Raw genomic sequence first — 12,941 nt, 5'->3', positions numbered from 1 at the left:
CTGCTCCTGGAGCCACGGTCAGGGATCTGGCCTCCTAAGCCGCTCAGCTCTAATTCAAAGCCTAAAGTGGGGGCCCCGAACATTGCTGAATGACTTTCTGAATCACCTGGACTGGAGGGGACTGATTTTCTTTCCAGGAATGGAGGTAGCGCAGCCTCCATTTTCAGGGCTGACCTTGACGATGGATCTAGTTCCCCCGACTGCAACACAGGAAGGAGTGGCCCTTCCATCCCACAGGTTGGAGACCCAACCCAAGGGAGTACTGAAGCAGTGCATTGCTGCCAGGTCCAGCATCCCTGCAGAGTGGCCTCTGCCCTTGAATGACCCCCTTCCCAGGGCCTTTCTTGCCCGGACACCACCACACCCCAGGCTGTGCCAGAGCTCTGGGGCTCTGCGTGTCCAGGGCACACAGGTGGCACCTGAGCCAGGTGTCCCCTGGGCCTCAAGGGAGAGAGGTCTGCTTCTGCATCAGGGGAAGGTGACCCCACAAGGCTGGCAGGACACTCTCAATATGGACCTCCAGGAGCCCTGGGAGCAGTTTCCCTGCAGGTGTTAAGAGCCATCATCAGGAGGGCAGGCCCCTCTTTGTGCAGACCATCCAGCAGTGCTGGGCCCACGTGCTGACCTCAGAAATCTACATGCCCCCACGATTCCCCAGGCAACCTCACAACTTCGTCACTTGGTGACCTGGGTACCACGAGCTCCTTGGCCATCCCATGAGGGTGGTCCTTGCAGGCATGGTCTCCAGGTTCTCCCGTTGAGAAATCCCCCTGGGTTTCTGTGGTCACAGAGCAGACACCAGAAGATTCTAGTCCTGCAGTGACCCCCACAGCAGTCAGCTCCCCTGTGCATGTCCAGGGACAAATGACAGCAATTTATTGCCAGGAACCGTGATTCCATACTAAGTTCAGGATCCTGGTAACTCACTCTGCACCCCAAAAAGCTTCCATGAGAAATGTGTGTATTGGGATGTCTGTGCCCCTAGAAGAGCTGTTCCTGAGGGTTCCTGGGACCCTCCAGCCCCTCTCAAGGTTCTCAGATCCTGGGTCTAAATTTCTATCTGCCTCTTTTGGTGTACGGCCACCTGTGTCTCGTGGTCACGGGTCACTTTATTGCATGACTTGGCATGTTCTTAGTGCTCGTCCTCCACCCCTGCACTAGACTCCCAAGATGTTCCCACTGACCCTTGGCTCCCTGGGTGGCTCAGGGGGCCCTAAGTCTGCACCCTTCACTCTCCTCCTCTACCCCCACCTCTGGGGCCACCCCTAGGTGGACTTGGAGGTGTTTGTAAATGAGTCTTACACAAGGACATGTCTGGACAAAGCAGGACCCCACCCCCGGAAAACTCACCTGCTCCCTTCTCAGAAGAGGACCCCACAGCCCCACATTGCCTCCCAGGGGTCTGCTCAGGACACAGTCCCCCAGTTCTGGGCAAGGTGTCTCCCTGGAATCCTTGCTTCCAGGAAGAGTCTCTCTGTCCTTCTTCAGAGTTTAGAGGTGTTCCCATGTCCCTGACCACCAAGATGCCCAGCACAGTCCCTTCAGTGACCTGGAGAGACAAGGAACTTATGTGGCCACAGGTCTCACAGGACACACCTGCTGGGACCCCAGGCTAAAGGGCTGTCCTTCTGCCTTCTCAGGTGTGGCTCCCGTGGTAACTTTTTGCAGGGGGCCCAAACGGGGAGTGTGGCCCAAAGCAGTTCATGGGGCTCTCTGGGCAGGGAAGACTTGGGCCAGGTGGCCTTGCCTGGTTTCCCTGCTGGGCCACTCTGAAAACCCCCGCTCCTCTGGCTGTGGCTGGAGGCCCCTCAAACCTCAGGGCGGGGCTCTTTCTCTCAGCCTCCACTGACTCCAAAGCCACGCTGGTGCTGGCGAGGGGAAAGAGCTTTCTTGCCTTCTTTTGGCCAAGTTGCCACAGGTGGATGCTGCGGGGAGCTGGAGAGAGAGGTAGCACTTGCTCAGATGTGAGTGGTTAAGCAATTTGACACCCTGTCAACTAGCCTTAAACATTGGAATGAGGTCTTTCCCGGTAAAGCTGGAAGTTACTTTCAGTAACTTGTCTAAAGATTTCTTTTTTTTTTCCACTTAAAGACTCATAAAACCTCTCCCAGGTCATTCCTGGTATGGACCATTATCCAGGGATCAATCAGGAAATGCAGGAGGAGAGGGGTGGGGGTGGGGGAGAGGGGAGGTTAGATCAGAGCCCACGGAGAGGAGATGCCCCTCCCAGGAGCCTCACACTGGGCAGTGGCTTCTGGCATCCAGCTCTCCTGTTCTCAGGCCCATTCCATCTGCGGGGTTTTCCAAAAACATAATGGTGGAAGGGCCATGGAGGACACCTAGAACTTCCAGAATAGACAGGGGGAGCAGAGTTACCATGCTGGCCCTGGGTTTGGAGACAGACCTGCAGTGGAGACCACAGGCTTCTGAGAAGCCAGTTTCGAAATAAAGGCAGTATGCACTGGAATACCCGGCTCGAGAGAGTGCTTCATCATAGACATGTAATTTACATAGTTCTCACCACTAAATTCTGTGTTCCCAACACGCTACATGAATGACGGCTTCAACACACATTCATTTCTGAGATGTGAAAAAGTGTAGAGCCGCTCTTTCATCCTGCATAATGGGCATGGCTACACTTAAGAACACTTACCAAGATTTCTCAGCAAGAGCCAATTTCGAAATAAAGGCAGTTTGTGCAGGAAAACCCTGTTGGAGTGAGGGCTTCCCCATACACATGTAAGTTATAGAGTTCCCCTCACCATGAAACGCTGTTCCCAACATGCTACATGCATGAAGGCTTCGACACACATTCAGTTCTAAGCTGTTAGCATGTGGAGAGCCGCTCTTTCATTCAGCACAAAAGGCATGGTTACACCCAGGAAGATTTACCCAGATTTCTCAGCTGCTTCCTTCAGCCAGATTCAAAATAAAGGCAGTTTGTGCTGGGAAAGCCTGTTGGAGCGTGTTCAGAGCTGTTTCGGGCTCTGTCCCAGCTGGAGGGTGCAAAGCCCAACCTCCAGAAAGAGGGACCAGGACCCCACCCGCCAGGTGGTGTTGCCTTTGTAGGGGAACAGTGATCTTTGGGTAAGATATATTGCGGCTCTCTCTAAAAACTGCTTTGACTTAAGTTTGCATCCTAGTCACCAGTTCCAGGACAACAGAAAAGGCATACCCTACATCCCTTTGCACTCAACTCTTCCCAAAAGAGCAAATATTTGTCCATGAAAATACCAGCTGCTCTTCTAAGGCCCACTAAATACCCAGCAGTGTGGGCGGTGCACTCTTGATCAGGGACAGGAGGAGAGGGAACAGCGGTCCTCCTGCAGGCTTGGCCTGGTGTGGCAGCTGCGCTGTGGGTGCGTGGTGGGGAGGGAATGCAGGGAATCCTGTTTGAGGGGCCTCTGTGCACGCCTGCATTATAGTCTGAGGTTTCATACAAAGGCTCCAGGCATCCTAACTGGTTAGATACAGCCCCCACCCTTGGGCTGGAACCACCAGGAGATAAGTACCTGTAACAGGGACGGTGCCTGGTGTGGGGAGAGGTCATGGGACACTCCGGGGGCAGGGGCGGTGGTGCTGGGGAAGGCAGGGGATGCAGTGAAGGGTGGAGGGAGCAGGGTCCTTTGCTTGGGGGTGCGAGTTCTTTGGGAGACCACAGGGAATGGCACACATCATCCCCACCCTATACCCCAAATTCCTAGCCCCGCCAACACAGGGGCTGCTCTGCACCCTCTCAACGTGGCTCTCCTGTAAGACCGCACCCAACCAGGCATCTGGCACCCTGCCCTACCTCCCCTCTTGGGACAGATCCCGTCTTCTTGGAAACTGCCTAGCAGCGCGTATTCAAGGCCGGCAGCCGGCCTGGCGGATCTGCACTTCAGGTGCCCTACCTGGCCAGACGTGCCTGCCTGGGCTCAGTCCTCTATCTTGCCCACAGGTAGCCTGGGTCCACTTCCGGTGCAAGCGGAGGCCGCGGAGCCCAGGCTGAGCCCCGCACACAGACAGGTGAGGGTGCCCCCGCCCCGCTGCCCCGCCGCCGCGCCCACTGTTGGCAGCATTGCCCCAGCCTCCGGCCGGTGCCACCTGCAGCTGAGGACCTCCGCGCAGCCCCGCCCGCCCCGGCCCCGCCCAGCTGCCCCATAAGCCTCCCCCCACCCCCGTCCTGGCCGCGCCCTTGCTCCCATTGGCTCCGAAAGTTCTGCCCTTGCACGTCTAGCCTCGGGAGGACGCAGACGCAAGCGCTAGGGGAGGGCCCCGCGGCGTTGCCATGGATAAAGACGCCGCGCTCCTCGCGGGCTGGCGTGCGCTTCTGGGGCAGGCAGCGGGCTCCGGAAGTGTGCAGCTGCCCGGGGCCATGGCGGTGTTTGCTGCTGGGGATGGCGGCTTGCTTGGCCGGGCCACTAGTTCTGGCCGCGTCAGTCGGCGGCCGACATCCTTTCTGGGGCGGCGTCTCACAGACGGTAAACGTACGGCAGCGCCGTTGGCGGGGCCAGTGGACATGGACCGGGGTGGGATCCGGGTTGGTGTGGCGGCCGGGGAGGGCTGAGGTCATGATGGCAGCCCTTCTTGGTGAAACAATAAAATGAATAGCCATTTTCACAAGACCTCTGAGTAAATCTACTAGGGAACTTCATCCTGGACTGAGGAAGAGGACTGGGGAGGAGGGGGCATTCAGGGGCACAGAGAACCATGGGCCACCTGTCCCACGATGGACTTTAGACTCACCCTCACCCTTCAGGAACTACTAAATACACACAGACAGAGTGCTATGGACAAGATTTTTTTTTTTAAACAAATCCCTGAATCCCTAGCAGGTCTTGTTTCTACCCATACACAAATGGCTTATGTGCATAATGTTTCACAAAAGCCTTAAAATATTATCACCCCAACTTGACACATCAAGAAACTGAGGTAGAGAAGTTTATCACATTCTACAAGATTAGAGAGAGGCCACGTCAGACACCATATTTAAATCCAAGCCCCTGCTCCAGTGCTCACACTAGAAAGTGTGACATACTGCCCCTTTCCTGCCCTCTCCCTGCAATCAATCTCTGAAGAGTCTTTTCTGTGTCACCTGGAATCACAATCACATTCATTTTCCACAAAGAGCTATGTCACTCCTTGGAGGACTTTTCAAAATCTAAAGGGTTGGTTTGAGAGGAGAGATTTGCATTTTCTGTTTCTCAAAGGAAACATGGCTTTAAAAGAAACTGAAAAGTAGTTATCTAGTCTAAGCCCTCATTGTGCAGAGAAAAAACCGGAGGCTCAGAAGAGATGAGGAAAGGGCCTTATTAACAAATATTGCCTCAGTGCAGCACCAAGCCAGACCTGGCACTTCTAGGGGAGGATCTGGAAGGCCCAGGAGAATGAGTGTTAGAAAACAGAAAGAGAAGAAGCATACAAGGCCCCGTCTCTTCACCACCATAACATGAATTTCCACCAAATTACCCAGAATGGGTGCAGCCAATATTAAGTTTGTCAAAAGAGGTTATAGAATTCTCAACCATAGTGGAAATTCCAACATTTACTGTGCTTTTTTCCCAGTTCAAGCATCAATTCAGTGGGCACTCTGTACCAGGGACTACACGAGGCCTGGGGTTCTCCCAAATACAGATCTCTATTACCACGTGTGCAAACCACATTAAGGCCACCAGAAGAAAAGCGCCCACAGATAAGATGGAATTACTGAAACTGAAAGCAGCAAAAGAGCATATATTACTAGGAAAAACGGTGCTCCTAGTAATGGACACATGGACATAGAATGCAAACTGTGTTTAGCAGGCAGGAAAGGGGGGATTAACAGATACAAATTAGTAAATATAAAATAAATGACAAGGGCCTGCTATATAACACAGGGAACTATATTCAATTTCTTGTAGTGATTTATACTAAAAACAATCTAAAACATATATATATACATATGCATATGTTTATAACTGAATCTCTGCTGCACACTTGAAAATAACATTGTAAATTGACTACACTTAAATAAAAAATAATTTTAAAAAATAAGTAAAAATAAATGCAACGCCATTAAGAAAAAATAAAAGAACTCTCTAATCCCCTTAACTGTAGGTGGTCGAGAAATCTAGCTGCAAACACCAAGTCCACTGGATCACTCCAGCACTGGCTGTCACTCTTTCTGACCATCAGAGAGTCACTTGCTTCACTGAGGTTACTTTTCTCTTCTGTGAAAGGCTACAGTTGCAACTAACGATGTATAGAATCTCATCATTCACAAGCCCAAAAAGTAGTGAGAACTTCACATGGGCCAGGCTCTGGTCAGATGAAAAGATAGGGTCCCAGATATATTCATGGGTAGAAGAAGTTTATGCCATAAAGTTATAAATTCTTCCTGTTTTGATAGACAGATTCATTTCAATTCTGGTTAGAATTCCTACCAGATTTTTCTTGGAATATAACAAGTTAATTTATGGTCAGGAATAGCCAAGAAATTTCTTTAGAACCACCACTTGGGAGGGGTGGATAGGTCATTCATTTCCACTGCTCTTTCTGAAGTGATGAAAACGTTCTGGAATAATAATGGATGCACCACTGTGAATATGCAAAAAGCTGCTGAATTGTACCATTTAAATGGATGGAATTCATGGTTTGTGAACTATATCACAATAAAACTGTCCTATGAAAATTATTTCTTGACAATTATTTTTCAGTTTATACACTAGTCTGTCCCACAATTTAAGAAAAACAAAAAACCTAAACAAGCCAAACTCTGCCAGGAGCACTTTAGGACTGCAATATCCCTGGGTCTCCAAGGCCTCTGGTGGTGCTGTTCCTGTTAACGCACAATAGCTGGGCTGGGCTAGTTAGGGACTGTAACTATCTTTTGAAAATCGAGGATCACTCCTTTCACCCTGAGAGAGGGAAGGAAGGAGGATGTCACAGCCTCATGCCTTCAGCACATTTTTAACAGAACCAAGCCCTGCTTTCACCACTGCAATCCCTCTCACTATAAAAACACGTGACATCAACAAGCACCGCCATCATAACACCTGAAAGTGTTCAAGGTACTTACCTGAGGCAGAAACATGGAGGGGGGAGACAGAACCTCGCTTAGCAGTGACGCTCCCTTTTCCCGACTCCACCAGGAGAAGCTGGGCGTTAGAGCCGGAGGCTTTCAGCCCAGGTAGCAGCGCCCACGCCACAGAGCTGGTCCTCAGGGAGCGGGAAAGGGAGAGCAGGGCAGCCCCGGGGTCGCGGGGCAGGGAAAGCGGGGAGGGGGACGCGGGCTGCAGCCTCGCTCGGAGGACAGCCCCAGCCACAGTCCCAAGCGCCCGCCCCCGTCCGGGTCCGCAGACCCCGCCCGCCCGGGACACAGCCCGCCCAGGGGCGGGGACGGGCCGCCGGACGAGAAGAGGAAGCCCGGGAGGAGAGGACTAGCGGGAGGGAGAGGGGAAGGGGACGCCAGCCGCGGACTGAGGGGATCCCGGCTGGGTGAGAGATGGCAGGTGCACACCAGGCCCTGGACACTGTGGCCGGGACGCCGGGGCAGGTGGCGCTGGCAGAGGGGTCTGGCCTGAGCAATTCATCTGAACACGGGCTGACTAGCGCCCTTGGGGTCTGTGACAGGCGGACCGCCCTCCCGCAGCCGCCTGACCCCTTTCCCAGGAGCCCCCCACCTTGCACTTCCACAGTCAGAGGCCCCGACCCCAGGCAGGAACCAAAGGCCTACCGGGCGACGTAGTTGAGAAGCCTTTGGGCCCGATCCCCGGCTCGGATATGGAGCTCCCAACCAGCGGACCACTTGGCACTGACTGCGCATGCGCAGGAGGGCCAGCGATCCTCTCTGGGTTCTGTGAGAGAAGGTGGGACAGCGAGGGAGGGAGAAGATGGGAGCGGGTGGAGAGGACGGGAAAATTGGAGGGATACAGATGGACAGGATGAGCAGAGAGAAGGAAGGGATCTGGAGAAGGGAGGGTCTTAGAGGAGTTGGAGATAAAAGCTTTACCTCTGGGGCACCCCTAGGCGGCAGACCTGCCTCTGTACCCTTCTGTTACCCTTCAAGCCCCGCAGCTCAATTTTACCACCGTGATCCAACCCTCCGTCCGATGCTTCTGCAGAAACCCTAGGGAGATCACACGTTGCCCCCACGCGGAGCTGGGTTTTCTGTTGCTCTGAGAACCAAGCACCCGCAGGTGTTGTCGCTCAGAACTACCTTGGGAAGAGCACATATTCCCCTTTTACACGCTGGGAAACAGGCAGGCAGGATCTCTGCCTTAGCTCCACTGTCCCAGGTGTTGGGCTGGCGGGGAGCGGGATGGTACAAGATCAGAGCCCCAGACAGAGCAGACTGCCTGAGTGTTGGTGCATAGTCCCCATCCCTCCTGGGTAAACCATACCCCACCCTAGTGGAAACATCAAGGGCTCACAGTAGTTCCCTGGGTGTGGGAGAGCTGTCCTCATGTGAAGGAAAAGTCCAGCTGGGCTAACAAGCTAAGTCACAAATCTAAGTGTGATAAGTGTCAGTTTACTGATCTAAATTATGCTGGGCTATCTCGTAAATCTGAAGTTTAGTGTCAGTTTATTGGCCTAACAACCTAACTCGTAATTCCAAGCTCAACAAGTGTCAGTAATGTGATCTGTTACAAATTGATAAGCTCCAGTGTACTTATTCCTTGCTTTTTGTTCTTTGAGCCTTATTGGCTAATGCCCCCTTACTTGTAACTAAGCCTTTAAAACCTCATGTGCACGTCTTGGAGGTACTCAAAACTTCGGAGCCGAAGCCCCTCTGAGCCCACCGGCATAATAATTCTGAGTACTCCAACACTCCGATTGGTGCTTTTGTCTTGGCTGGCCTGTTTCCATAACACTCAGCTCCAGTGCCCAGCTTTCTAGGTAGATAGGAGTGTTACCAAGTCGAAATTAATTCTCCTCAGTGCAGGACAGGCCAATAAGTTGGGAGACCAGATGTTGGGGCATGGAATAGCAAGTTTCTGTAGACCTAGATGGCAAACTAATGTCCTGGAAAACCATCTCCCCAAGTCACAATTCAGGCTCCTTTCCTATGTGCTTGGTTAGTGCAAACTTCTTAGTGTAGGAATTCCTTCTTGTTAGAATCCTTTCTTCTTGCAGCTATCTGCGTGGGTCAGATCCCTGTAAACCTCCAACAAAAGAAACGTTATTTTCTATTCTGCAATTTGCTATCTTTTAATGAATGAAAAAGTGTTAAATATCCTTAAAGGTCAGAGCCTTCAGAATAGGGTCTCCTGTTTATTTCAGGCTCTAGGCAACATTGTTTTACAAGCAAGATGAAGCCTAGGTGACAGAGCATAGGGTTAAATTCAAAGGAACAAATCTAATATGGAGTCAGATTTGTTCTGTTATATTACCCGGCCAGATGCCACTTGAGGATTTAAACCCCTTTAAGTTAAAAATAACTAAAATTTTAAAGGAATTTACATACATAGGTGGGAATGTGCAAAGCATATCTGGAAAAGCACCCAAAGGATAGTAAACAGAGGCATCTCCAGAGAGGGCTGAAAGAACAGAGGATGAGGGAAAACTTCTTTCACTTGTGTATTTTTGTTCTCTGAGTTTTTTTTAAACCATTTCCTTGTATTTCTTTTTCAGATAAAAGAAATGTGTAATGGAGCAAAGGAGTAATTAGCTTAGCAAATACAGCAGCCATGGAATCATTAGTCATCACTTTTGATTTAAGCCAGAAAGCATTTTTTGACTCTCTCCAATGTGCTCTGTCCTGTTTTAAGACTTCTATTAATATTATTATTATTATTATTATTATTATTATTATTATTATTACTATTACTATTACTACAAGTACTACTACTATGACTATTACTATTATTACTATTATTTTATGAAATAATAACACGGTTTACCTCACCCCTGCCCATGGCTGGTGGAAAACCAACTGAGTTTTTCTTGAGTTGTTTTCCAAGGAGTAGAGATGAGTTTATAAACAGAACACATCTTCAGGGCAAAACAGGCAGTGTGCATTACCAGCAGGCCAGACAGCAATGAAGGGTTTTCAATAGAGGCACCCAGAAGCTGAGAGAGAAAGCCTCCAGGACACTACAAAAAGCTGCCCAAACTGCCATCTCCATGGTACTACTGAAATAGGAAAGAACAAATCTGACTCCATATTTGATCTGTTTCTTTGACTTTAACAAAGCCAAGTTAATATGCTCCGGTCTTTTCATGGGTTATGATGTCACAGAGGAAACGGACAGGTCAACAAGGAACCACTCTGCCGTGATCACGGAGCCGGGGAAAGGGATGGGCTGCAAGATGTATGAAGCAGCCACAACTGTGCCCGTGCTTCTAGGCAGGTATCCAAAATCGCCTCGACAAGGTGTCAAACATTTGTGCCCATGTCCTCATCAACAGACATGTATTAAAGACAAATGGAAACATATAAAAGGCCAATACCCTTGCTGGGTACACCGTCCAAAGAACAAAGTCTCAGTTTGACAACTGGCCATCTCGGTTCCATGGGATTCATTCTTGGAGAACCTTAAAAACCACTCTTCTGTCCTCAAGAATTGCTGCATATTTGTCCTATCTTTGGCTCAGGGATGCAGCACGTTCAAGTGAACTTTAATGTCTGCACAGATTTGACTGTCTTTTTCCAGGTTCACTTGTCCATTCAAAAGAGGGCTGAGCTAAGTCCATCCTCCGTAAGATCTATTCCCCCCAGTGACAGCTCATTGAGCCTGCAATTAAAAGCCAAGTGAACAAGACTGTCCTCAGCTAAAAAGTTCACCGATCTTTCACTGTTTTCTTAATCTCCTCTCCTGGCTAATTGCAACAGACTAACACCTCCCTCCACCAAGATACCCAACTATGTCATTTTTCTCCCCAAAGAGAAAATAAGGTCCATAAAATAGGAGACAACTCCATAGTCACCTCTGAATTCTTAGCATATAGTAATGTCAATAAATACAACTCAGATTATTGTTAGTTTCCTTTAAAACCTTTCTGGTTATTTGAATGAGACCTTGGAAGAGAGGTGTTTGCTGTCCAGTATCTTGATCCACAAGACTCTGGAGGCCTTTTTCGGAATAGCTGTTCACTGATTCATTCAAAATACAACTTATCAATCAAGGAGTAGCTGTGCTTTTCTGCCAGGAGTTTGTGGTCACTCTCATGCCAGAACAGCTTTAAACTATATCCTTACTTTGGATTTGTTATTTTTCCCCTCTTCCAACAAAATTGACTTTTCTTACTTTCTTGTTTTGAGGAATTTTTTTTTCCTATTTCACCCTTTAGTAAAGCAAGATTCTCAGGATGGGCTTGGCCCATTATATGATCACCCATCCAACTCCTAGTGTGAGAGGTCTGGGGCTCACATCCCTCCCTCCTGTCAAGGCAACTGAAAATCAGTTCAGGAGCCAACCAGCACACCACGGCTTCTAACGCTCACGTATCTCTCAGAAACCCTGCTTTCTCGTTTGTCTTGGCTTCTGAGAATTTTCCCTCACTTTCTTGACAATGAGTTGTGCAGCTTGAAAGATGAGGAAGGAAGGTTTTATTTCTCAATCAGCATTTTAAGGAACTTGTGTAATGAAGGTTTTCAGGAGTTTCTAGTACCCTCCATTGCCGAGACAGAAAACACACTAGACATTTTCTAAATTTAGTTCTCATGTGCATTTTTTCTGTGCTTTTTTTTTCTTAACTGCTAACAGACATTTTTTAATTAAAAAAAAATAAGGCCCCAAAAAGAATAGAACACTGAAGGGGCAAACAAAATTAAAGGGCAAAGACAGAAAAATGATAACTACTCTACAAAGTTAATGTAATACATACACTATGTATCAGATCAGCAATTCTCAGTAACAGCTAATTGAAACATGACCATGAGGTAAAATTTCTCTCCTGTCAGGACATGGCCAACAGAAAATACAATTAAACCAACAAACTAATTTCCTAAGTCTGGCGAGGTACAGAAGTCTACAAGCTAAATGTGTCTTATTCTAGAAAAGAGGGAGTCTCACCAGCTCTTTTCTGTGGAGCCTGAGCCCACGGGAGGACGGTGAAGTGAGCTCTGTAAGTACCGAATTAGCAAAGTGAGTGATGAATAAATAGACGTGAGCTTTGATGACAGAGATAATACTACTATTCGTTTGTCCTTTAAAGTATGACTTCACGTTCAGTGATCAATACTTCGGCGTCCTTAGGAGTTGAGATTTTAGGAAAATGCACAACCTGGGCCCAGATCTCCTCTTTAAGCTCGTGACACTGCAGTTAGTTGTCTCAAAGGCAGCTCCAACTCCACATGCAAAGAGCTGACTTCACGGTGTTCCTCCCATAGCCGTCCTTACCAGGGCCCCTGGTCGGAGGGTAAGGTCTCCCTGCGTCTCCCAACTCAGGCCCATCACTCACAGATGTGAATGGACCCCTCCTTCAGGGACCAGATATCCTCAGACACCGAGTCCCACTACCCTCAACTGACCTACCAGATACTCACTGGCACTCACTCAGCACTGACCCTCTGCTGGAGACCACGCTGCACACTGCACAGTGTATCTCACTGGATCTCCACAATAGTCCTGGGAATTGGGTACATCACTGCTTCAATTGATTAGATAAATTGTTTCACTTCCTTGCGTGCGTCATTCAAACTGACACGGCTACTAAGCCACAAGCCTGGGCCTGAAAACCACTTGAAAATTGGACACTGCTACACCTCGCAGCCACCCTACTCTGACTCATCACATCATCTCCTGCCAAGCCTTCTAAATGTTTCCAAACATTCTAGAAGACAAATATGAACTATGAGAGCACCCCACTCTCCTACTTAAAATCTGTCAATGATGGTTCACTCCCCTTAGGAGAAAGCCCAACCAGGCCTGAGCACAGCCTAAGGCCCCAGCATCCGCTTTCCCTGCACGGCCGCGCCGCCTCACCCACCACGCAGCTCTACACGTGCCGTGTCTAGGACAGGGATGCTGACTCCG

General features: G+C 49.5%; 1 protein-coding gene across 1 annotated transcript in view; it reads right to left on the bottom strand.

Annotated features, from left to right (window-relative positions):
- LOC140693517 (uncharacterized) overlaps nt 1-12,941 on the bottom strand; it is an 81,572-nt gene that overhangs the window by 12,930 nt on the left and 55,701 nt on the right. The window contains exons 12-16 of the mRNA XM_072957337.1: nt 7,697-7,817; nt 7,040-7,118; nt 1,748-1,935; nt 1,351-1,549; nt 688-778 (exon numbers count right to left, since the gene is read on the bottom strand). Coding sequence (XP_072813438.1) covers nt 688-778; nt 1,351-1,549; nt 1,748-1,935; nt 7,040-7,118; nt 7,697-7,817 — 678 coding nt within the window. The remainder of the gene's footprint in view (nt 1-687; nt 779-1,350; nt 1,550-1,747; nt 1,936-7,039; nt 7,119-7,696; nt 7,818-12,941) is intronic.

Source organism: Vicugna pacos, unplaced genomic scaffold, assembly GCF_048564905.1.
Source record: "Vicugna pacos unplaced genomic scaffold, VicPac4 scaffold_19, whole genome shotgun sequence".
Lineage (NCBI taxonomy): Eukaryota > Metazoa > Chordata > Mammalia > Artiodactyla > Camelidae > Vicugna > Vicugna pacos.
Note: the sequence above shows the minus strand (reverse complement) of the source record. Positions and strands in the feature narration are given on the sequence as shown.